General features: G+C 45.4%; 1 protein-coding gene and 1 long non-coding RNA gene across 3 annotated transcripts in view; one reads left to right on the top strand and one right to left on the bottom strand.

Annotated features, from left to right (window-relative positions):
• The first annotated feature begins 5,093 nt into the window (after positions 1-5,093).
• LOC144334797 (uncharacterized) lies at positions 5,094-16,870 on the top strand. 2 transcript variants are annotated; one of them, XR_013404995.1, is made up of 4 exons: positions 10,172-11,790; positions 13,156-13,282; positions 13,524-14,193; positions 15,613-16,870. It is a non-coding gene; the product is annotated as an uncharacterized LOC144334797 (long non-coding RNA). The 2 variants fall into 2 exon arrangements; XR_013404996.1 differs by lacking the exons at positions 13,156-13,282; positions 15,613-16,870 and having other exon boundaries at positions 5,094-11,790; positions 13,524-13,878.
• HSD17B3 (hydroxysteroid 17-beta dehydrogenase 3) overlaps positions 14,010-25,597 on the bottom strand; it is a 54,647-nt gene continuing 43,059 nt past the window's right edge. Inside the window, 4 exon segments of the mRNA NM_001266504.2 lie at positions 14,010-14,277; positions 20,117-20,266; positions 23,712-23,777; positions 25,506-25,587. Of these exon segments, the coding sequence (NP_001253433.1) occupies positions 14,167-14,277; positions 20,117-20,266; positions 23,712-23,777; positions 25,506-25,587 (409 nt within the window). The 3' untranslated portion in view covers positions 14,010-14,166.

Here is a 25,597-nt window from a genome sequence, read left to right as displayed (position 1 = left end):
CCAGTTTTGGTGGCTGCGTGGCTTTCGGCTTTGGTGGCTGCGTGGCTTCCGGCTTTGGTGGCTGCGTGGCTTCTGGCTTTGGTGGCTGCGTGGCTTTTCGGCTTTGGTGGCTGCGTGGCTTCCGGCTTTGGTGGCTGCATGGCTTTCCGCCTGGGAAGGCTATGCCTCTGCACCAAGGAGCCGTTCACAGCTGTGCATTCGAAAATCCTGCCGCCAGCCACGCATCCTGGAGGAGGGGCCTGGTCAACCCGCATGCCCCAAGGTCTGGGCCACCAGTAAAGATAGGGTTTCACCATGTTGGCCAGGCTGGTCTGGAACTCCTGACCTCAGGTGATCCACCCACCTCAGCCTCCCAAAGTGCTGGGATTACAGGGGTGAACCACTGTGCCTGGCCAACAACATGGGTGACTCTCAAAACAATTATGTTCAATGCAAGAAGCCAGACTAAGAAGAATGCCTACTGTGTGGTTCCATCTGATAAGCTTCTAAGAAATGCAGATGAATCTATAGTGTCAGAGCAGATCAGTCATCACCAGAGTTTGGGATGGGACAGGAAGGACATATTTCAAAGGGCACAAGGATATTGGGGAGGGTGAGGGGTGATCAATATTGTAGTCATTGTGATTGATTGTGATAGTTTCAAAACGTATCGAGTTATGCAATTTTAAAATGTATAAGCTTATTGTATGTAATATGTCAGTGTCACCTCAATAAAACCATTTTTTTCTAAAAAACAACAAACTTCAGGTCTCTGGGCTTAGTACCCCTTGGAGAAAGAGGCTACAGGTGGTCAGGAGTAGAGCCTGCAAATCTTTATTTTTCAACTTATCCTAATGATTCTAGGGCATGGTCCTGTTTGAAACTCAATGGTTTAAGCAGACCAAAGCAGAGAAGTGGGCAGCCCAAAGTCCACAGACAGCACTGTCCTCCACACCCAGGCATCCTCAAAAATGTTTAGGGACAATCAATTGCTCTACACCCCAACAATCAACACCAAGCAATGGAACCACTAGGGTACACTTGGGGAAAGTCAGACCCTCAAAAATCCCATTTTCCCATACCCTCAGCCATCCCAGGAAACACACCATCTAAATAAAATGGCACATCCAGCCCCTCCCCCCAGAAGACAATCCCTAAAACATTCTTAAATAGAAATTCGAAGCCATAAATGTATTTCCCCTTATGCCTTGGTCAGTCACTAACATGCCCACCACCACTCATGGCACATTGGTTAGTGCCCCGCATCTTCCTCATCTCCCTAATTTTGGGACCCCAGCCAAAATGGTTTACTCTTGCTGAAAATGCTCCCATTGGCCACTAGGGGAAGTAGTGCCTGGATTATACACATCCCCAGAGCCCCCAATCCCCAGCTCCTGAAAACTGCCACGCATGCAAATTTCTCTTTTGGGAGGTAGTCAGTAAAGCATCTTCAGATTCAAGACCCATGTTGTAATGATTCTGGACTTGGTTCTAACTCAGGGTAAAATTCAAGCAGTCTTTTAACTTACCTGAGCCTCAATTTTCTCATCTATAAACTTAGCACAATGAGCCCTTTGGGACTAGCCTCCTACAGCACCGACACCCTTAGTGTAGCATCTCCCTCTCGCTTGGCTATTCCTGCATCCACAGCCAGCAGCAAATGTGGACGAATGGGGTTGAGAGTAGGCAAGGAAGTCCCTGGAAGACAGCAACCAGTGAACTGGGTCATGAGTGTAAACGGCAAGCCCGTTCTTCCCTAGTTCTGCCAGGAGGGTGGAGTGTCAGCAGAAGTCTATGGCGGTTCCTCCCAATTGACCACACTGGGAAATTCTCCCAACAATGACTCTTCAAAGCCATCCTGGTAAATTCTTCCTCTTGAGTGGTTCCCAAACAGTTGTCTCATTTTCCCCAGAACTTTACAAGTTCAACATCCATGGTTTGGATCATGGTTTGGGCTCAAATTCGTGTTTGTCCCTATACATTTATATATTTTTTAAGGAAGAAGAAAAGGTCGATTATGCGTGGTTTATCCAAAGAGGTTTGCAGCTTCAAGAGTTTTAAAACTAGTGCTTGGATTCAGGGCTGATTTTCCTTGGTAATTGAGGGCAGTTTTGTTGCTAAAAGGCTAAGTTGCTTCAGACTTCCTTTTATTTCCCTTAATCCCAAAGCCTGTGTGAGACAGTCATTGATGAACATTGCAAACATCCTCATTCTCCTTAACAACATAATTCTCTAGGCCTAACTAAATAGAACAAACTAGAATGGAAAGAAAAGGACCATTCAACATAAAAAAACTTCTAAACCAATAGTCCATGTTTTAAATCACTATCCAACAAGCAAGGAAAAATTGGGTAAAACAAACAAAATCTCAAGTGTCAATAGCAGTGAAATAAGCTGATTACATTAAGAATCACCTCTTAAAAAATATGCTGGCCCAGGAAGTTTAGAGATGAGCTATGTTAAATCTCCAAGGAACTGAAAATACTTCTGCTATTTAAACTGTTCTGTAGGATAGAAACAAATTTTAAAATTTCTAAGTTCATTTTACTAATCTAGCACGATCTTGATGCCATGACTGGTGGGAGGATAAATCAGTAGCTATGTTCTGGAGCAGCCAGTGAGTTACAAGGAAATTAGAGTGTGATGTCATGAAGTAACATGAAGAAAGTGTTCCAAGAAGAGTCAGTGACAACTAAAATAAGAACCAAGAAATGACCATTGAATTGGCAACATAAGGTCATTGCTGACTTTGACAAGCATATTCTCCATGGAGAGGTGAGAACAAAGGCCAATTTTCGTGAGTTGAGGAGAGAATGCGAAGTGAGGAAGTAGAGACTGTGACAAAGAAAAACTCAAGAAGTTTCATAAAGAGAAACAGAGAGGAGGCAGCAGCTGCAAGATGATGTGGAAACAAGGAAGGAATATTTGTTTCATAGTATATGCTAGAGCTTGTTTGGATGCTCATGCAAATGATCCAGGAGTTGGAGAGAAACTGATGGTGAGGAAAGGAGAGGAGATAGTTACAGGTAATATGGGATAGAAACCAGAGGACCATAGGCCTTGAATGAGATCCTTCATCCTTAGTAAAAAGGGAAAAACAGAGAGTGTGGGCATTTGGAGGGTGTGTAATTATGATGTGCATAAAGATTTTTCTGTATGGACATTTATTGAAACATTGCTTATAATAGCAAAAAATAGGAAACAACCTAAATGCCCAAAAGAACAATGACTAAATATTTCAGAGTATTAAGGAGTCATTAAAAGTAATGTTATGTACCTATAACTACCATTAAACTTAATGGTAAAGGCTGAATGCTTTCCCCTAAGCTTAGAAACTAGGCAAGAATTTCTGTTTTCACCATTCCTATTCAACATAGGACTAGAAGTCCTAGCCAGTGCAATAAGGCAAGAAATAAAAAGGCATGAAGATTGGAAAGGGGGGATGGGGCCTGTCCTTATTTTCAGATGACATGACTGTCTATGTAAAATAGTCCAAGAAATCTATCAAAAAAATCTCTTAGAACTAATAAATGGATTTAGCAAAGCCACAAGATACAAGGTCAGCATGCAAAAATCAATATATTTCTATAAACTACCAGTGGACAACTGGAAACTGAAATTTAAAACACAATACCGTTTATCATTGCTGGGAAAAGAAAGGAAAGAAGGACAGAAGATAGAGTTGAGTATATATCTACCAAAACATGTACAGGATCTGTATGCTAAAAACTATAAAACCTGAAAGAAATCAATTAAGATGTAAATCAGTGGAGAGGCATACCACGTTCATGGATTGCTAAGACTTGGTATAGTAAAGATGTCAATATAGCAAAGGTGTCAATTCTCAAATTGATTTGCAGGTTTAATATAATTCTTATTAAAATCCTAGCAGGGTTTTTGAGAAATATGGACAAACTAAATCTAAAATTTAGATGGAAAAACAAAGTAACCAAATCACTAAAACAGTTTTAAAAGAGAATAAGGTGAGAGGAATTGTATTACCTGATTTTAAGACTTACTGTACTACAATAATTAAGATAATGTGGTATTGACAAAGTCATAGAGACATAAATCAATGACAAAATAGAGGGTTCTGAAATAGACCCACACAAGGATGGCCACCTGACTTTTAACAAAGATGCAATAACAACTCTATTGGAAAGGGATAGTCATTTCAACAAATGGTGTTTGAATACTTGGACATGAACTTCAACCTAAACTTCACATATTAGTCAAAAAACTAAAAATGGATCATAGATCTATGTGTAAAATATAAAACTATAAAACACTTAGAGAAGGCCAACCTCAGCAGCACATGTCTTTAATCCCAGTACTTTAGGAGGCTGAGGCAGGAGGATTGCTTGAGACCAGGAGTTTGAAACCAGCCTGGGCAATATAGCAAGACCCTGTCTCTACAAAAGAAAAAAAAATTTTTAATTAGCCAGAAATGGTTGCACATGCCTGTAGTCTCAGCTACTTGGGAAGCTGAGGTAGGAGGATTGCCTGAGCCCAGGAGTTCGAGTCTGTAGTGACCTATGATCATGCCACTGCACTCCAGCCTGGATGACAGATTGAGGCCCTGTCTCTAAAAACAAACAAAACAACAACAAAAAAAGAAGAAGAAGAAGAAGACTTTTAAAGAAAAACATAGGAGAAATTATTTGTGACCTAGGGTTAGGCACAGAATTTATAGATATGACACCAAACATACAATCCATAAAAGAAAATATTGATCAATTGAATTTCATCAAATTAAAAACATATACTCTCAAGACTGATAAGAGCATGAAAGGAAAAGCCACAGATGGGAAAAAATTTTCAATATCGTATCTGACAAAGGACTTACATCATCCAGAATACATAGAGAACTCTCTAAACTCCACACTAAGAAAATTAAAAATTCAATTTAAAAATGGTCAAAAAACTTGAACAGACAATTCATCAAAGAATATACATGGGTGGCAAAAAAGAATGCTCATGAAAAGATATTCATTATCATCTATTCATAACCAATAAAAGTAACTCTGCGCTAAGTCAGAAAAGACAACACTGCAGTGTCTACAAATTTACTGGGACATTCACTGTTGAAGCCCTGTGTTGTCAGGTAAGAAGATATCTATGCTGCAAGGAAGCCCAAGCCACATGGAGAGGCTTCAGTTGGGAGCCCCAGCTGAGGCCCCAGCCAATAGTTCACATCAATTGCCAGATGTGTGAATAAAGAGACATCCAGATGATTCTAGTCCCCAACCATTGTCACTCCCATTCACCTAGCCTTCCCAACTGAGGTTCCACATCTTGAAGCAGATGCAAGTCTTTTCCACCATTCTCTATCCGAATTAATAACCTGCCAAATTCATTAGCCTAATAAAATGATTGCTTTAAGCTGCAAAATTTGGGAACAATTTATTATCCAGCAATAGTAACAAGAACAAACTGGTACTCTTTGTTCCTATTGCAAAACATATTGACTGCAAATCAGTGAACATGCTTACTAACATCTACTAACAAGAATGAAGCCACTCTCTGTCATGTTCGCTTTCCTTTCTTCCTTCCAGTTCAGTTGTATGCTTATGAAGAGACATGTGTTGTTTCCAAATCTGTTAATGTGAGCTGTATTTATTACAAAAATTACACAATTGAATTAAAAATATATAAGCCAATAAAGCCTTGGCATGAAAAGAGAGTTACTGGCCGGATGCGGTGGCGCATCCTGTAATCCCAGCACTTTGGGAGGCCGAGGCGGGCAGATCATGAGGTCAAGAGTTCAAGACCAGCCTGGCCAATATGGTGAAACTCCGTCTCTACTGAAAATACAAAAATTAGCCGGGCGTGGTGGCAGACGCCTGTAGTCCCAGCTCCTCAGGAGGCTGAGGCGGGAGAATGGCGTGAACTCAGGATGCGGAGCTTGTAGTGAGCTGAGATCGTGCCACTGCTCTCCAGCCTGGGCAACAAGTGAGTCCGTCTCAAAAAAAAAAGAAAAAAGAAAGAAAAAGAAAAAAAGAAAAGAGAGTTACCATTATTATGAAAACTCAATGAAAATAAAAGTTATTATTGTAGAGGTAGGTATCAACATAATATCTATAAAATATTGTTGGGGTGATTTTGCAAATCCAAAACAATTCTGCATTCAGATCTCTTTCAAATGTCATTAAGTTCTCATTCCACTTTAAGGAAATCCAAACTACATATTATAGGTGATGCATTAGATGAGTGTGATTTATGTAAGAAAGACAAGCTGCAATTCCAATCAGTGGGCCCACATTTAAAGGAAAGGACTTGGCCCTACATCTAAAGATTGGCAAAGGAATATATTTTTATATGTTTTAAGTTAAAATAAAACGTTTAATGTACCAACCCTTTGACCCAGCAAATCCACTGGTGGGTATAAACCTAAGAGAAATGAAAACATATGTCCACAAAAATACTTAAGCAAAAACGTTCATAGCAGCATTATTCATAAAAACCCAAGCTGTAAAACCAAATGTCCTTCAAGAGGAGAACAGGTCAACAAAACTGTGATATATTCCTACTGAAATAATACTCAACAATAAAAAGGAGTAAATGCTACAACAACATGGGTAAATTTCATGGACATGACACCGAGTAAAAGAAGCCAGACCCAAAAGAACCCATCCTGTATGAATTCATTTATATAAAAGTCTGTAACAGGCAAAACTAATCTATCATAGGAGAACTCTAGAAATTTCCAAGGTAATCAAATCCCACTTCTGTGCCTATTTGCCAAAATTGTACAGCTAAGATTTGCATATTTGAATGTACATACGCTTTACCTAAAAAATAGAATTTAAAAGCTCCAGTGGGGAATGGGGAGAAGATGGAGTTAGAAACGAAACAAGAATGGTAAAATGATGATAACTGCTGACGCTGGGTGATGAGTACATGGGACACATTATACTACACTGATTATTTTGTGTATGTTTGGAATTTTCCACAGTAATTTTTAAAGATAAAATGTTTAAGGAATGTGTTATTGCCTATGATTCTCAGTTGTGACCAACTTTTTTGATGAACTGATAAACTCCCTGCCCCAGTGAGGGCCTCTGCTGCACAGATTCCCCTGTGGTCTCTCCTGAGCTTTGGCAAAGGGTTGGCACCAGTGAGCCAGGACTCTATGCCATATATTCTAACACTTAAATGATATCTGCCATGTTGTGCAACTGATGTATTGGTAGTTCATTAAAATATTAAGCGAAAGGTGAGGTGACAGAGCAGGAGAACAAACAAATACGAACTTTGTTTTTAGACAGAGCTGGGGTCAAGTCTCAGGTCTAGCATTTTTAATCTATGTAACTGAAGGCAATTTAATGTCCCTGAGCTTCCATGTCCTTACCTCTGAGGGCCAGGAAAAAGTTGTGTGGAGGCTGCTGTTGCTTCCCCCTTTATCTGTTATCCCTTTTTCCCAGTAATCAAAGTATTGAGATGTGTGTACAGTCTTACAGAATGTCAGCCTCCCTTGCAGCTAGGTGTGGGTGTGCAACTGAACTCTCCCTGTGAGAAATAAGAGTACATCATGTGACAGCTTCTAGGAATCTTCTTTAAAATAAAACAGGGATACACTCTTTGCTTCTCTTTCATCATCCTTTTTTTCTTACATCTTGTTGTCTTGAATGTGGCTGTGCTGACTGGAGATGCAGCCACCACTATCTTGGACACCACAGGAACAGAGTGGTGGTAAGTAGGCAGGGGCCCTAAAACCTTCCTGGAGCGGAGCTGCCATTCCTGCCTCGGACTCCCTACCTATGGACTTTTATGCAAAAAGAAATAAACATTCTCATTTTATAAGCCACTGTTGAAGTTTCTACTACACAACTGTAAGTCCACAACTGAACTCAAATCTAACGAATACAATACTTACTTCATGGTGTGCAGTGATGAGTGGACGTGCACATGTGTATAACATATATTAGCTATTGAAGATAGTAATAACTCATCACTATCATTACAGCCCTCGAGTTACTGTCTTGTTGATTTTCTGCACCCTGCTCTGTTTCCAGCAATAAATAACCCACAGTGGGCTTTAACAGATACTTGTGGGAGTGAGTTGAATATCTCACACTCCAGCTTTTAGTGAGAGAAGACATGCTGGTCCAAAGGAGAATAATTCAATAGTATAATGATAATCATTGGCCAGGTAGGATTTAACATAATTCTAAAAGAAAGATTGGATGAAAACAACGGAATATTGAGGTGGGCACCCCCATTAACTACAGGTCAAGTTTCTCCACATTGGCAATACTGACATCTGGATCCAGATAATTCTGTGTCGGTTGGGGGTAGGGGCAGTGCTGTGTCCTGTCGGATGTTCAGAAGCATCGCTGGCCTCTATCAGTGAGAGATGCCAGGAGTTTCTCCTTCCCTGAGTTGTGACAACCAAAAACGTTGCCAGATGTTTTTGCAAAAAATGCAAAATGTCTTCTGGGGGACAAAATTGTTCCCCAGTTGAGAACCACTGCTAAGATGGAGGTGTATATTCATACAACTTTTCTAGAAATCACTTGGTAATAAATATAAGGAGACTCAAAAATATTTAGACTTTTTGGCCAGGCGCGGTGGCTGATGTCTGTAATCCCAGCACTTTGGGAGGCCGAGGTGGGTGGATCACCTGAGGTCAGGAGTTTGAGACTAGCCTGGCCAACATGGTGAAACCCCGTCTCTACTAAAAATCCAAAGATTAGCCGAGCATGGTGGCGGGCGCCTGTAGTCCCAGCTACTCAGGAGGCTGAGGCAGAAAAATTGCTGGAACCCAGGAGGCGGAGGTTGCAGTGAGCCCAGATTGCGCCATCGCACTCCACCTCAGGCAACAACAGTGAGATTCTGTCTCAAAAAAAAAATAAGTAAATAAATTAAACTTTTTATCCAGGAATCCTACTCTGAGGAAATAATTGGTAATGCACACACAGCAATAATGAAAAGACGAACAACCTCATTTTAAAAATGAATGAAGCATCTCAGTATACATTTCTCCAAAGAATACATACAAACGGCCAATAAACCCATGAAAGATGCTCAAATCGTTAGCTGTCAGGGAAATGAAAATGAAAACCATAATGAGATACCACTTCCTATACCCACTAGTATAGTTATCACCAAAAAGACAGAAAAATAACAAGTACTGGTGAGGATATAGAGAAATTGGAACCGCCACCCTCGGCTGGTGGTAAAATGTAAAATGGTTCAGCCACTTTGGAACAGTGAGGCTTTTCCTCAAAAGGTTAAACACAGAGTGACCACATGACCCAGCGATTCTACTCCCAGGTAAATAAGCAAGAGAAATGAAAACATATACCTGCACAAAAACTTGTACACAAGTGTTCACAGCAGCATTCTTTACAATAACCAAAAAGTGGAAACCATCTAAATGTCCATCAACCGATGAACTAAGAAATAAAATGTGGTCTCTTCATACAATAGAATATTATTCAGCAATAAAAAAGGACTGAAGTACTAATACATGCTACGACATAGACGAACCTTGAAAACATGGTGTTAAGTGGAAAAACCCAAAAACAGAAATCCACATGTTATATTCATTGCATTAAAAGTCCAGAATACAGCCAGGCCTGGTAGCTCACACCTGTAATCCCAGCACTTGGGGAGGCTGAGCCAGGCAGATCACCTGAGGTCAGGGGCTCAAGAACAGCCTGGCCAACATGGTGAAACCCTGTCCCTGCTAAAAATACAAAAAGATTGGCCGGGTGTGGTGACACACTCCTGTAATCCCAGCTACTTGGGAGGCTGAGGCAGGAGAATCGCTCGAACCCAGGAGGTGGAGGTTGCAGTGAGCTGAGATTGCACCATTGCCCTCCAGCCTGGGCGACAGAGTGAGACTCCATCTCAATCAATCAATCAATCAATCAGTCAATTAAAAAGTCCAGAATAAGCAAGTCAATGGAGAGGAAAATTCGTCAATGGTTACCTAAGGCTGGGGGGTTCGGGTATGGAATGGGGAGTGACCGCTAATGGGTATTAGGTTTCCATGTGGGTGATGAAAATATTCTAAACTTCTTCTAGAGTTGATGATGGTTATGGTTATACAACTCCGTGACTATACTAAAAACAACTGAATTGTATACTTTAAATGGGTAACCCATATGGTATGTGAATTAAAGTATAAAAAGAAGTTGAAACATCACAACAAGAAAATGCACATACAAGGACGGATGTTGTTATAAGGTTTTGTGGGGGTGTTTGTTTGTCTGTTTGTTTGTTTTCTGAGACAGGGTCTCACTCTGTTGCCCAGACTGCAGTGACATGATCTCAGCTCATGCAGCCTCCATCCCTGGGCTCAAGAGATCCTCTTGCCTGAGCCTCCCAGATGGCTGGGACCACAGGTGTGCACCACTACACCTGGCTAATAGTTTTATTTTTTGTAGAGAAGGGGTCTCACTATGTCTCAGGCTGGTCTCAAATTCCTGGGCTCAAGCAATTATCCTGCCTTGGCCTCCTAAAGTGATGAGATTACAGATGTGAGCCACTGTGCCTAGCCTATAAGATTTTTAAAATCAGAAAACACCTAAATGTACATAAAAAAGGGATGGTAAGATAAATTATGTTCAGTACTATGAACAAATATTAAGCAAATGTTATAAATCATCTTTGGAATAGCTACTATCACGAGGAAATATGCTTTAACCTTAAGAGGAAAGGCAGAATGTAAATCTACTCTTAGACTCACAAGCACACACACACACAAAACACACACAAGCACACACACACAACACACACACAAGCACACACACACAAAAAACACACACAAGAACACACACACACAAAACACACACAAGCACACACACACAAAACACACAGGTGAAAATTATAAAAGGAGATTCACAATCAGTGAAGAGTGGTTCATTCTGGATGGTGGGATAACGCTGGGATTTTTATTTTCTGATCTTTTCTCTGTAGTTTTTATATTTTCTACCCTGTATATCTAATTAGGAAAATTGTTTTTTAAAGATTTTTAAAAGACAGTTTATTTCCACAACTTACTGGAGATTTATAGACTACAAGAGCTGAATAAAAAAGGATAAATCAGGTATAAAACCTTCTCATTTTCCTGATGAGGGAACCAGAGCCCAAAGAGGCTAAGGGGCTTGGCACTCTCTCAGTCACCTTGCCAGAGCCTGTGAAACTGAAACAGGTCCTTTCCTCCTCTCGCCTCCTTTTCCTTCTTTCTTAACGACCCTGTCTCTTGCGCACACACACAAAGCAGCTCAAAAAATTGAGAGATTTCTTTGCCCGAATTAGCCTCTGTTCTAACATTTCTACCAGGTGAGGCGGGAGAGACCCAACAGCTTCTCTCCCGGAACATCAGAGGGCGGCAGCGAGTCAGGCCCGCGGAGCGCCCCGCACAGTGGAGGAGCCACAGCGGGGACAATCATCCGTTTTGGCAGGAGAAGCACAAGAAACTGATTGAAATTGGCCCTGGAGTCTTCAGCTCTCTCTGGTAAGCCCGGGCTTACAGTCTTTGAAGTGGGGTGCTCTGGTTCCCATCCACAAGAGCAAGAAAGGGATGACGCCCCAGGGAGCCGCCCGAGCACCAGCTGCCAATGCTGCTGGAGCAGCAGCCCGTGATCACCTCGTTTTCCTGCTCCCGGTGCCACCCGAAAGGGACGCTGCGGCCTTCGGCTTCCCGGGAGGTAGCGCAGATGGACGGCTGCAAGGACGCGGGGGGAACACGTCTATCCAAACGGCCGGCTTCTGCTGCTGGCCCCTGGGGTCCCGAGCCCTCCAAAGATAAGAGAATCAGGCGAGAAACGAGAGCCCAGGACTCTTCCGCAGAAACAAAAGGTCAGTGAAACTTGGCAGGCCTCCCTGTTCCTGAATGATTCCCAGAGGACAGTAAATTTGCAAAGTGGTCAGTGTTGAAATCCAGACATATGGGCCTGGCTGCAGAAGCCCGGCTCCCCTCCTGTTGCCTCCACAAGTGAGAGTGAAATACACAAAGTTGAGGGCACGGGCGTTCACCCCTTGCCATTAATTTCGATTAAATAAACTTAGCCCAGACATAGGGCTCTACTGTTCTGCTTTAGCCGAGGTGTGCGAGAAACTCCAGCTCTGCCACTCACTGATCAAGTGAACCCACACACACGGGTAAGTTTTCTGTGCCTCAGTTTCCTCATCTGTAAAATGAAGGCAATACTAATAGTATCTACCTCAGTTGTTATGAAGCTTTACATAGTCTCTGACTACAATTAGTGTTCAACAAATGGTAGCTATTATCTGCTACTAATGATGATTAGGATAAAGATCTTAAAATATGGAATTTTTCTGCCCTCATTTCATAAGAAATCAGTTCAATGTCTTGGGGCCTTTACTGTTAGGAAATTCTCTCTTACTTTAAGGACCCTCAAGAAGCTTGTTGGACAACCATGCAAATCAAGCTAGAATTAATACACTAGAAACCCCTGTATCACACAGCTAAAACTTATCTCTAAGTATCTGCCCCAGGCCATTTAAGCTGACGTGTGTCTCTGTTCTCACCTAAGTTGCTGGTTGTAGAAGTTGTTCCTGAAAGGCCAATTCACCAGGGTTTGATTGGAAGGTTCTAGAAACACAATGTCTACACTTTTATAAGTTGCTCTGGTGCCAGTGGAAAGGCCAAGTAATTCATCATAATAGGTAGATGCTAGGACAAACACTTAGATGCTAAGATTAATGAATGGAGAACATATTTTCTAAAGTTGGGCATGACAATATCCACCATTCCATCTGACACTCTTCCCATGGCAGGTTTTGCATCTTCTCCCATTGAATCTGGGAGGGCTTGGGCACAATGCCACATGACTTCCGGGGTTAAGTCATACAGGACAGTGCAGCTTCCTCCCAATCTTCTTTGGGACGCTCATTCTTGGAAGGCAGCCACCAAGCTGTGAGGAAGACCAAGCAGCCACTCAGAGAGGCCATGCATGGGGGCTTCGTGTGACAGCCCCAGCTGGGGTCCCAGCCAACAACTCCCTCAATCTCCGGACATGTAAGGGTACCGTCTTCAGATAATTCTAGACCTAGGACTGGACACATCACTCCATGTGTCCCCAGCATCCCAAGAGTTGGAGACCTTCAGAAACCTCATTTCTAGTTACCAACTCCTGCCTTAGAGCAAGGGTTTTTAAACATTTTGAGTATCTTATCCTATGTTTTTGTTTTTACCAACAGTCTTACATAGAACCCCAAACATAATTAGATAAAGCTGGTGTTGCATTCATTGACATGGGTTGGGAGGAGACCAGAAACTGGCCTGATGTAACTGTTGCCTGACGTCTTCCTCTGTTCAGTGTGAAAGGTAAAAAATCTTGGGACCCCAAAATCCTTAAGCCAATGGGACAAGTCAAGCTGGGAGCTGCGTCAGGCAAACCTGCCTCCCATTTAAGTTCTAAATAAGATGACCACAAAGAAAAAAAGCTACAGACCTCCCTCGCAATTTGCCCACTAGGAAATTTCCTTGTGTGTCCCAAGATCTTTACCCTAAAATGGATCCGTTGAATTTTATCCTCACAATGTAAATTGATCACTTATCTTCACAGGATGGAGACAAAGGACAGAACTCAAAGTCATCCCTCTGCTCACCTGAGATAAGTGCATATCTGATTGCTTCCTCTGATGTAAGAAAGTAGTCACTGAGCTAGACAAAGCATAAGTGACATATCCTCTACCCCCTCCCACAAGTGAATTGTGTATTTGGTGAAAGGCTGATCAAAGACTCCAAAGAATGCAACCACTTGTCTCGGATCTCCCCACACCTTTCCAAAGGTTCTTCTTCTTTCCCCAATATTCTCCCTTTAATTATTGAAGCCTTCAAAATCATCATTGGAGAAAGGCACCAACCTGCCTCCCAGGTGCACATCCTCAACCTTGGCAAAATAAACTTTCTAAATGATTGAGATCTGTCTCAGACACTTTTTGGTTCACACCAATTTCCTGGGTCTTTCAGGAACCCTGTTTGAAAACAGGTGAGCACTTCCGGACGACAGCACAGATGGGCACCGCAACTTTCCCAAAGATCTTCCAACTCAAGTAAAGTGGCAAAAAATGTGTATTCTAAGCCTGTGTGACCCCAGCCCCTCCATCTTCGGCAGACTAAATTGAAGTGCTGTCTGCTCCTCTGGTCCTCTTCAGCCAGCATGGGACTGGTGAGGAGAAGGCTGTGCTGGACTCCTCGCCGCCCAGCTACCTGACCTTGGTGTTGAGCTTCAGGTACGCGACATAGTGTGTCAGGAGCAGCCTTTGGAAGGCGCCGCTGTAGAAGGCCCAGGCCGGGATCAGGCTCAGAAAGCCCGCCTTAAACAGAGAGAAGCGTCAGTGTTGGGGAGGAAGGAATGACAAGTACCTCAGTTCATCTTTGTGGTCTTTAAAAACATTTTTTTCTGACTACTAAAGTGGAGCCCCAGAACCTTTTATGTCATCGATAAAGTTTAAGGGTCTCGTGACACTTTCTCAGCACACAAGGTTTTCTCAGACACCAAAGGAGCCAGTCCTTTCAAACTCCTTTGGACGACCTAGTAGGATCAGCCCTAAGGAATTTTTTTTCTTTGAGACAAGGTCTTGCTCTGTTGCCCAGACTGGAGTGCAGTGGCATGATCACGACTTACTGCAGCCTCAGCCTCCTGGGCTCAAGGGATCCTCCCACCTCAGCCTCTTGAGTAGCTGACACCATAAGAGTGTGTCACCATGCCTGGCTAATTTTTTCTTTCTTTTTTTTTTTTTTTCAGAGACAGGGTCTCACTATGTTGCCCAGGCTGTGCTCAAACTCCTGGGCTTAAGTGATCCTCCTGCTTTGGCCTCCCAGAGTGCTGGGATTACAGGTGTGAGCCACCGTGCCTGGCCTGGAAATTCTAAATGAAGAGAACTCTGTGTTAACCACCTCCTGACTTACTCTTTCTCTTAGTAAGTATGCCCCCTCTTGTCTTCAAGTCCTTTCTACCAAGCTTCTGTTAAAATGAGGATCCTGGGCCAGGCGCAGTGGCTCACACCTGTAATCTCAGCACTTTGGGAGGCCAAGGCAGGTGGATCACTTGAGGTCAGGAGTTCGAGACCAGCCTGGCCAACATGGTGAAACCCTGTCTCTAGTAAAAATACAAAACTTAGCCAGACATGGTGACGCATGCCTGTAGTCCCAGCTATTCAGGAGGCTGAGGCAGGAGAATCGCTCGAACCCAGGAGTTAGAGGTTGCATTGAGCTGAGATCGTACCATTGCCCTCCAGCTTGGGTGACAGAGCGAGAGTCTGTCATAAATAAATAAATAAATAAATAAATAAATAATAAAAATGAGGATCCAGGAAAGAATCAGAAATGCTTTCCATCATTTGGCACAACTCCAAGGCATAGCAGGCGCCAGACAAATAATGTGAAGCCTGGATGAAGGGAAGTTAGTCACAGAAAGGTGTGGGTTATCGACATGCAGCAGGTGCTTTTCAAAGAGGGGGAAGCCTTCAGCTCAACGCAGTTCAGGCTGTAGAAAGATTCCTTCAAGGTACAGGCCTTGAAAGATTCCTTGCCACCAAACTGCAACTGTGTCTTGCACAGTTCTGGGGTCCAGGATCCCGGAAGCAATCATTTTGTTCACAGCATGACTTTATTAATCCAGCATGCCTCAATCTACCTACTCCCTACAGAACAACAGGATTCCAACCAGAGGAAAACTTGAGCTTTGGGGGAAGTTATTCATGTTTCGTCAGCCAGCATAGATCCTCAGATCTCTGCATTCCTCTGAGATATTCGAAGACAAGGGACTAATGACAGCTTCTGGGAGCCAAAGCTGACCTCTCCTCCCACTAGCCACGTCACTGAATCAACACAGCTTCTTCCTCAAGGACTTCATTTTTCTCTCTGAGCTTTCTTATCTCACAGCAACATCAAGCCCTTTCAATAGCTCTGTCCTGAGCAAAATGTTTTGGCATAGTGAGGTCAGCCACAAAGAAAATAAGCAACATAAATTAAAATTCCAGCCCCCTTGAAAAAGTCCTAAAAGAGTCCCTCTTCCATCTCCATCTTTGTCTACCCCCTCCCATCCTGGAAGGGCCATGTAAGAGCCAGAAAAGGCTGTGGCCGCAGATAAAAGTGGACTGAAATTCTAGCTTCACCATTACCAGCTGGGTGGTCACAGGCCAGCTGTTGGCGCTCTGAGCATTGTCTTCCTCCATTGTAAAAGGGCGGCTCTAAGACCTATCTCCCAAGATTATTAGTGCAACTAAGCGAGGCAGCGTGCGTGAAGCCTCCAAGCACGACAGGGTCTCCATAGGTGGGGGCTCCATCCCTGCCTCGGTCCCAGCCCCATGTTCACCTCAGGTGGAGGGCATGCTATCTTTGCCTGGCCTCTTGGTAATAAACGGGTCGCTTATTTACCATTTGATTCTACATGATTGCTTCTCTGTTTAGATACAATGATCTTTCTAAATCCTGGCAAACTCGAAATTGGCTTTAATGATTAATGTATTTTCATTTATTTTCTCCTGCTTCACCAGGCACGAAAACTCCTTTTCTTGGTCTGTTCTTGGCAACTGTTTGCCTGAATAAATTAGCATCTGTTATCTAAGAAATTAAAAGGAAAGGTCAAGATAATACTCCGGCCAGGCACGGTGGCTCCCACCTGTAATCCTAGCCCTCTGGGAGGCCAAAGCAGGAGGATCGCTAGAGCCCAGAAGTTCAAGACCAGTCTGGGCAACAACGTGAGCCCCAGCCTCTATAAAAACAGTTTAAATATTAGCTGGATGTAGTGGCATGTGCCTATAGTCCCAGCTACGGCGGAGGCTGAGGTAGGAGGATCCCTTGAGCCCAGGAGTTCGAAGAGGCTGCAGTGAGTTGCGATCCTGCACTGCACTCCAGCCTGGGCAACCTGCCTATGTCAAAATTAAATAAAATATTCAACTTTGACCCTGTGTCAAGATAAAATTTTATTCTATTTCTATAAAAATAAAATGTTTCTTTTCCTACAAGGAAACATTTTTCAGATGCTGATGAGTTCTGTTTAAGCCATCAGCATCCTGGAGGACTAAGGTCACAGCGTGCTCCTGAAGATGGAAGGGACGCCATCCCCACTGGAGAGAGCTAAGCTGTGACACCAAGAAAGTGCACAAGAAATATGTAGTTTTGGCCGGGCGCGGTGGCTCACGCCTATAATCCCAGTACTTTGGGAGGTCGAGGCAGGCAGATCACCTGAGGTCAGGAGTTGGAGACCAGCCTGGCCAACATGGTGAAACCCTGTCTCTACTAAAAATCCAAAATTTAGCCAGGTGTGGCGGTGCACACCTGTAATCCTAGCTACTCAGGAGGCTGAGGCAGGAGAATCGGTAGAATCTGGGAGGCAGAGGCTGCAGTGAGCCAAGATTGCACCACTGCACTCCAGCCTGGGCAACAGCGAGACTCCATTTAAAAAATATATATATATATATATAGTTTTTCTTCCCTGGAGAGAGTGGGAAGTGGGAGGAGAGAAAGAGAAAGGCATGGTCAGAAGTGTGTCCTCTGTTCGATGTGAGCTCTGGGCCTAGGCTGGGGGCTGAAGGATGGAGAAGTGTGATTCATGAGTAAGGGTGGCACTGAGGGCAAAGGAGGGGCCATTGCCCCCGCTCCTCTGGGGTGCAACCACAGGAAATTATCTCAGCATGGGGAGATAGGTGCTGAGATTTGATTTTCCCAGCTTCCCTCAGGTCCACGTTGGTGCTGATGTAGAGATAAGAAGAGCCAGAGGTCTCTATGGATCAAAGCTACAGATGGACCTTGTGCCTGTAGCTGGAGGGGGATGTGGCAGGTGCAGCAGTCTGCTGCCCTCAGCAGCTGGGGAGGCCTTGTCAGGGCACCCACTGGCCAAGTCAAAAGGATAGAAAGGCTCATCTCCCTCATCCTCCACAGACATAAACTTCAGCAAGGTGAACAGCCACCCAGGACACCAGCCCACACACACGGAAGGACCGTCAGGGACCACAAGGCATCCTCTCCCAGCGCCACCTAGTGGGAGGGGCAGGAAGAAGGGAGGCTCCAGGGAAGACTGAACACTTCTCCCTAAATAACAGACTGAGAGTACATTTCCTAAATGGCCAGTTCAGATGACGAGATCAAACTCAGTTTAGACTCATTGGACGTTTGATGAAATTTCCTGCAGCAAGTAGTGATCTGGAAAAAGACCAGATCAGCAATAGAAAAAGAAAGGACCTTATATTCGCTCTGTGTGTCTGCTTTGTCGTGTGAGTCACACTGGTGATTCTGCACATTGTTGAGGTTCTACACAAAAATAACAAGTAATCACGTGAGAAAGTTCAATATCTAGCCGGGCGCGGTGGCTCACGCCTGTAATCCCAGCACTTTGGGAGGCCGGGGCGGGCGGATCACGAGGTCAGGAGATCGAGACCATCCTGGCTAACAGGGTGAAACCCCGTCTCGACTAAAAATACGAAAAATTAGCCGGGCATGGTGGCGGCACCTGTGGTCCCAGCTACTCGGGAGGCTGAGGCAGGAGAATGGCGTGAACCCGGGAGGCGGAGCTTGCAGTGAGCCGAGATCGAGCCACTGCACTCCAGCCTGGGCGACAGAGCAAGACTCTGTCTCAAAAAAAAAAAAAAGAAAAAGAAAATTCAATATCTCTTGCCAGAGTCTTCTTTAAGTCCCAGCAGATAAAGGAATGCTTTGGGAGACTTAGCACATGGAGCCATAAATCCTTCTAGCACCCATGAAAGAGAGAGAGAAAGAGAGTTCCAATTCCCAAAGGAGAAAAGCCAATGAGACAGAGGAGGAAGCTGGCAGATAGTGGGTAAGTGAGGAAACCTCTTCTAACTTTCTTTAGTGGGACTGGAGTCGGAGCTATGCCAATGTTATGTTTGTTTCAGTATTAGTGAGCAATACTCAAGTCTACCTTTGTTTCATGTTTGTGTTTGTTTTTAAAAGCAGCCCAGGCCAGGCGCAGTGGCTCACGCCTGTAATCCCAGCACTCTGGGAGGCCAAGGCGGGCAGATCACGAGGTCAGGAGATTGAGACCATCCTGGCCAACTTGGTGAAATCCCATCTCCACTAAAAATACAAAAATTAGCTGGGCATGGTGGCGGGCGCCTGTAGTCCCAGCTACTTGGGAGGCTGAAGCAGGAGAATTGCTTGAACCCAGGAGGTGGAGGTTGCAGTGAGCTGAGATCGCGCCACTGCACTCCAGCCTGGGCAACAGAGCGATATTCCGTCTCACAAAAAAAAAAAAAAAAAAAAAAAAAAAAAGCAGCCCAGGAGTGGTTGGTAAGAGCCTCTTGTGCCATTTGCTGGATCTGTGGCGTGCTGGAGCTGGCTTGTACTCACTCATAAGAGCCCGCTGTGATCATTCGCAGCAAACTAACACAGAAACAGAAAACCAAACACCGCGTGTTCTCGCTCATACCTGGGAGCTGAACAATGAGAACACATGGACACAGGGAGGGGAACATCACACACCAGGGCCTGTCAGGGGGTGGGGGGCAAGGGAAGAGAGAGCATTAGGACAAATACCTAATGCACGTGGGACTTAAAACCTAGATGATGGGTTGACAGGTGCAGCAAACCACCATGGCACACGTATACCTATGTAACAAACCTGCATGTTCTGCACATATATCCCAGAACTTAAAGTAAAATTAAAATTAAAAAAGAGAGAGCCCACTATGCACCACGCACTCCTGAATTCACACACACGGCATCATGCCAGTGGTTTAAACTCAGCCATGCTGGGAGTATTTATACCATAGAAGTCAAACGCTACACGGCAAAGTGGTTTGTGTTGGTTTTGCTTTTTTCCCTGGAGGGCTGATAGCTAAACATTGACTGGAATAGAGGGTCAGAGAAGACAGCAGCCCCCACGTGGAAGCACCATATATCTTGGTCTTCCCTGCTCAAGAGCTCCTGGGAGCCACTTTACTTTCTGAGGGAGGAGGGAGGCAGCCAAGAATGAGACTTGCCAACTTGGGGGTTATCTAGAGGCTGAGCTCCCAGGCTCCGGCTTCTCCCCACCTTGCCACATAGTCCTTGTCCCTGCCTATCTTACTGCTGGGAGCATACCCAACACATCGATGAGTGTTCCAGCAGCAAGGAAGAGCTAGCCCAGCCCTGCCAGGGCCACCTGCGTGTCCTCCCTCCCTGGCTTCAAGCAAAGGAGAAGTTATCAATTACCAAGATTTCATGGGCAAGGCAGCCACAGGTTTCACCTCCGATTGTGACATAATTCAGTGACTCTTGGACAAACTCATCAGCAGTCTTGGTTATCACATTGGTATTTAGATACTTTGTCATTGCAGTCGAGACGGCATATGGGGTCAGCACCTACAACGGGAAGCAAAGACCATGGCACAGAAGCAATCCACTCCGGAAGACTCTGAGAAATTAACACTCAAGACCCCGTCCCACCACTTCCCGACCCTTCTCTTCCTAGGCAAGGTTTTAAGATCTTCAGTGGAAAAAGGCACAGAACTGGCACAGAGCTGGGAATCAAAAATTTGGTTTCTCAAGATGAGGACTTAGCCGGTCAACAACAGGTGGCCCAAATGCCCTGCCCAACACACAGCATGAACGGGAAGAACTCGGGTCTCTCTCTCAGAACCGAGTTGCAAGACAGCAAATAAAAATACAGGATGTCCAGTTAAATCTGAAGTTCAAACAATGAAAATCACTTCAGCACAATCGTGTCCCAAGTATTGCATGGGACATACTCATACTGAAAACTATTCATAGGCATCTGAAATTCAAATTTAACTGGAGGTCCTGTATTTAATCTAGCAACTCTGCCTCAGAAGTTTGTTTCTAATACATATAACCAAAGATGGAGCAACTGAAAGCACTTTGGATTCCCACTTTCACACTTCAGTTAGGAACCAAGAGTGGCACATACCTCATAACCTTTTCCTGTTGTGGTAAGAAAAACAATCACACATTGTGCCCTAAAAACCCAACACCATGTTTCCACCTGTGGTCTAACCACATTGTGGCCTGGCACGAGGATTTGTAATAGGGTTTTATTACCTTATTCCGAGAACAAAGCGTTTGGCATCTTTAGAAAGAAAAAAGGCCGGCATGATGACTCATGTCTGTAATCCCAGCATGTTGGGAGGCCAAGGCTGGACGATTGCTTGAGCCCAGGAGTTCGAGACCAGCCTGAGCAACATGGCAAAACCTCATCTCCATTAAAAACAGAAAAATTAGCCAGGCACGGTGGCACATGCCTGTAGTCCTAGCTACTCAGGAGGCTGAGGCAGGAGGATCCACTGAACCTGGAAGGCAGAGGTTGCAGTGAGCCAAGATCATGCCACTGCACTCCAGCCTGGGTAACATCAGAGTGAAACCCTGTCAAGGAAGGAAGAAAGGAGGGAGGGAAGGAGGGAGGGAGAGAGGGAGGGAGGGAGGGAGGGAGGGAGGGAAGGAAGGAAGGAAGGAACGAAGGAAGGAAGGAAGGAAGGAAGGAAGGAAGGAAGGAAGGAAGGAAGGAAGGAAGGAAAAATAAAAATCTGCAAAAGTTTTTTTGGTTTTATTTATCTTCACATCACATTTGGAATTACATTGTTTCATAATTGAACCCAATTATGAGTCAGTTAATCCAAATGAGCAGGTTCTTATGGAAATTAAAGCATGATTAATTTGTATAACACTTTTCTTCCAAGGATCTCAAAGTATTACTCTTTGAGAAATATAAGGAGGGTGCTTTCTCCACCACAGTTTCCAGATAGGGAAGTAATGATAAGTATTTTCATTCTTAAGTGATTTGGGGTTGACAAAACATCTGTATGTACAAAATAGGGGCTCAATAAATATTGTTTAAACATGTGTACCTATTTCTTCGTTAGATCTTCACTATAACCCAGAGATATACGCAGGCATCATAAGCCCCTTTTTATGGATGGGAAAACTGAGGCTCACAGAGTTTAAACAAGCTGACCAGGATCACTCAGATGAAAAGTGGCAGAGCTGGGATGAAATTCAAACCCAGCTCCACAGTACATGCTTTCTCATTCATTCAGAAGTATTTATTGAGCACCAACTATGTGTGCGTTCAGAGAGGCCAATTGGTTTTTGAAAGATCACAGTCTTTTCATCTTCTCCTCCTTGCTAGAAGAGCACCTCCAAGATCTCTGCATCAGGGAAGAGACAAGGGACACCATTTCCCCACCCACATCTCCTCCTGACCCTGCTGCTCCATGGTACCCACTACCTCTGCAGCTGTGCCCTGAGGATCAAGATAAGATACTGCTGAGGGTCACAAGGCTAGGAAGCAGGTGGCTGTGATGATCATTCATGTTTAGAAATCACCAAGGATTCCTGGTTCCTTCTTCTTCCAGACACACGCGTAATAGAATCGCACTTCCTGGCCCCCGGTGGCTGCGTGGGACCGTGCTACCAGATTTGGCCAGTGATTTATGAACAGAGGTGAGATGTGTCATCTCTGGGCCAAAGCACTTCATTGTCAAAGCAGGACCCACTAGAACTTCCCACTCCTTTTCCTCTGGCACATCGGCTGCTCCATCAGCCTGGGGCCCTGTGTCAACACAGTCAGCTAACGTCTTCTGTGAACCCACAGTGGATGTGTCGCGTGAATGCAAAATAGGACTTTGTTGTTTTAAGCCACTGAGATTTTAGGGGTTATTTTTTACTGCAGCAAACTTAGCCCAGACGGAGTTGCAGCATTGCATAAGAGAAACCCCAGCTTCAGCTGGGATGGGAGCATGGAGACCCCAGCATGGAAGCAGGACCCTCCGATGGGTCAGACGGCTTCTGCATGGCAGAAAAGGGACCGTGACACGGTGGCAATGCTGCTACAACCACTCACTATGGCTCAGAAATGATATTATTGGCCAAATTCCTACCGTTAACTCATATCTGCCTACTTAATAAGCTTTACCCTGTAGCTGGCTGGTTTATAGGAACAGCTACCTAAAATACTCTCACTGGATATTTTAATTGAAAATCAGTGTGTGCAGCAATAGTTTCCAAGATATAATTTTGAATGTGCCTTTCTCCATTTCTAATAGGATATTGTAAAACTTCTTCCCACACAACAATAACAAAACAAAACAAAAACTCTGTTTATTCTACACTCCAGAAACTACCTAACTCTAACTCTGTTGCTGAACAAAGCACAAATCAATCACTGACACTTGAGGAATCACATTGCTCAGCCTGCAGCAGGCAGTGACAGCCCAGCTGCGCCCAGGTGAGGACAGGTCATCTCCACAACATAGGGGGAAGGGAAGCAGAGTGCCTCCTCCTCACCTGCTCAAGAACCAGAGTGTGGCGACCTCCGTGGCCCATCACAGATGGACCCCCCCCTCGGTGACTAGCCCCTTCCCTCGTTCAAACTCGGATCAAGTGCCCAGTTTTGTTTTGTTTGCTTCTTCTCCAGAATTCCTCCCACATAAGCCTGTGTCCTGTGCCGGAGTCAGAGAGGAAAAGCCACAGCCAACCCTAATGTCTGCTCGGACGAAGCATCAGGTAGCAAGAAGGTCCACAGCATTTCTGAGCAGCCACTCCCCTCCCCCATTTCCTCCTCCAGCACCCAGGGTGCGGGGGAGGGCAGCAGAAGCCACAGCAGCAGGTGGGACTGAGGCCCCCGAAAGCCCACGTGGCGTCCCCAGCTCTTCCTGCTGACCACACGTGCACAGCCAGGCCCGCAGGAGACAGTGGCCCCGGCCCACGGGAGGTCCAGAGTAACCCTTCCCAAGGACTCACAGCCGCCCACCTCACCTGGATGATGACAAGAATTCACAGCCGCCCACCTCACCTGGATGATGACTTCTTTTGCTCTATATTCCTCTTGCAGGGCCTTGGAAAATGTGCACACAAATGCCTGGAGCAAGAAGGAGAAACACCTGAGGCCCCAGAGTGTGCTCCCTTGTCGAGCCAACTTCCTCCGACTTCAAGGGGCACTGCAGAGACACTACCTGCTAGACCTTAAAACAGAGTGGGCAGCCGTGGGTTCGGAGGGTAAGGTGGATATGGAGGGTATGGAGGGTACGGTGGGTACAGAGGGTACAGTGGGTACGGTGGGTACGGTGGGTACAGAGGGTATGGAGGGTACGGTGGGTACAGAGGGTACAGAGGGCACGGAGGGTATGGAGCGTACAGTGGGTACCATGGGTACGGTGGGTATGGAGGGTACGGTGGGTACGGAGGGTACGGAGGGTACGGTGGGTACGGTGGGTATGGTGGGTATGGAGGGTACAGAGGGTATGGTGGGTACGGAGGGTACGGTGGGTACGGAGGGTACGGTGGGTACGGAGGGTACAGTGGGTACGGAGGGTACGGAGGGTACGGTGGGTACGGAGGGTACGGTGGGTACGGTGGGTACGGTGGGTACGGAGGGTACGGTGGGTACGGTGGGTACGGAGGGTACGGTGGGTACGGTGGGTACGGAGGGTACGGTGGGTACGGTGGGTACGGTGGGTACGGAGGGTACGGTGGGTACGGTGGGTACGGTGGGTACGGAGGGTACGGTGGGTACGGTGGGTACGGTGGGTACGGAGGGTACGGTGGGTACGGTGGGTACGGTGGGTACGGTGGGTACGGTGGGTACGGAGGGTACGGTGGGTACGGAGGGTACGGAGGGTACGGTGGGTACGGTGGGTACGGTGGGTACGGAGGGTACGGAGGGTACGGTGGGTACGGAGGGTACGGTGGGTACGGTGGGTACGGAGGGTACGGTGGGTACGGTGGGTACGGAGGGTACGGAGGGTACGGTGGGTACGGAGGGTACGGTGGGTACGGAGGGTACGGAGGGTACGGAGGGTACGAAGTTTCAGCTGCACAGGGTGAATTTGTTCTGGAGATCGACTGTACAGCGTGGTGACAAAAACTAACAATCATAGACCCCATACCTGAAGATTGCTAAGCAAGTAGATCTCAGGGGTCCTCACCACAAAAACAAAACAAAAACGGTAAGTATGTGAGGTCATGGATATGTTAATTCGCTTGACTTGATCATTTCACAACATATACATATATCAAAATATCACCTTGCATACTGTAAATAGACACAATTTTTGTCAAATATGCCTTCATGAAGCTGGAGAGTGGGGCAGAAAGAGAGTAAGGGGAAAAATGAACCAGCTTGTCCTGATGGGAGTTAGCACTTCATCCCCTGCTCTGGGAAGAGGGCCCCCCACTCAGCAAGAATGTCTGTTTTGGGATAAACCCATCCCTAGGGCCACTGCATGTATTAACCTCCTCAGGCTGCGTTTATGGCTAGCGCATGGTCAGGCCAGACCGCCCAGTCTGGAAGGAAGCTACAGTGTCACTTGTCAGCAGGAAGACAGCGAGGGCTCCCGGAGGAGGTGAGCGGGGCTGGCATCCCTGGAGGCTGGCCGGGTCGTGCACCGCAGGGCTTCCTTCATGTGCCGGGAGCAAGGGCTTTATTCTAATTTCCTCTTGGGCTTCCCAGTGACTAGCTCAGCCCTGCACATATGAGAGCGTCTCCAGGCAAACCTTTCCATCAACGTGCCAGATGATCAAAGGAAATCGCCAACTGGGAGAAATAAGAGGAAGTAGGCAGAGACTTGGAAGTCATGACATCACTCACCTTGGAAGCTGAGTACATGGAGTAGAGAGGCCAAGGAAACAGGGCTATCCCGGAAGAAATGTTCAGGATGAGACCTTTCCGCCTGAAAGGCA

This window comes from Macaca mulatta, chromosome 15 (genome assembly GCF_049350105.2).
Source record: "Macaca mulatta isolate MMU2019108-1 chromosome 15, T2T-MMU8v2.0, whole genome shotgun sequence".
Taxonomy (NCBI): Eukaryota; Metazoa; Chordata; class Mammalia; order Primates; family Cercopithecidae; genus Macaca; species Macaca mulatta.
Note: the sequence above shows the minus strand (reverse complement) of the source record. Positions and strands in the feature narration are given on the sequence as shown.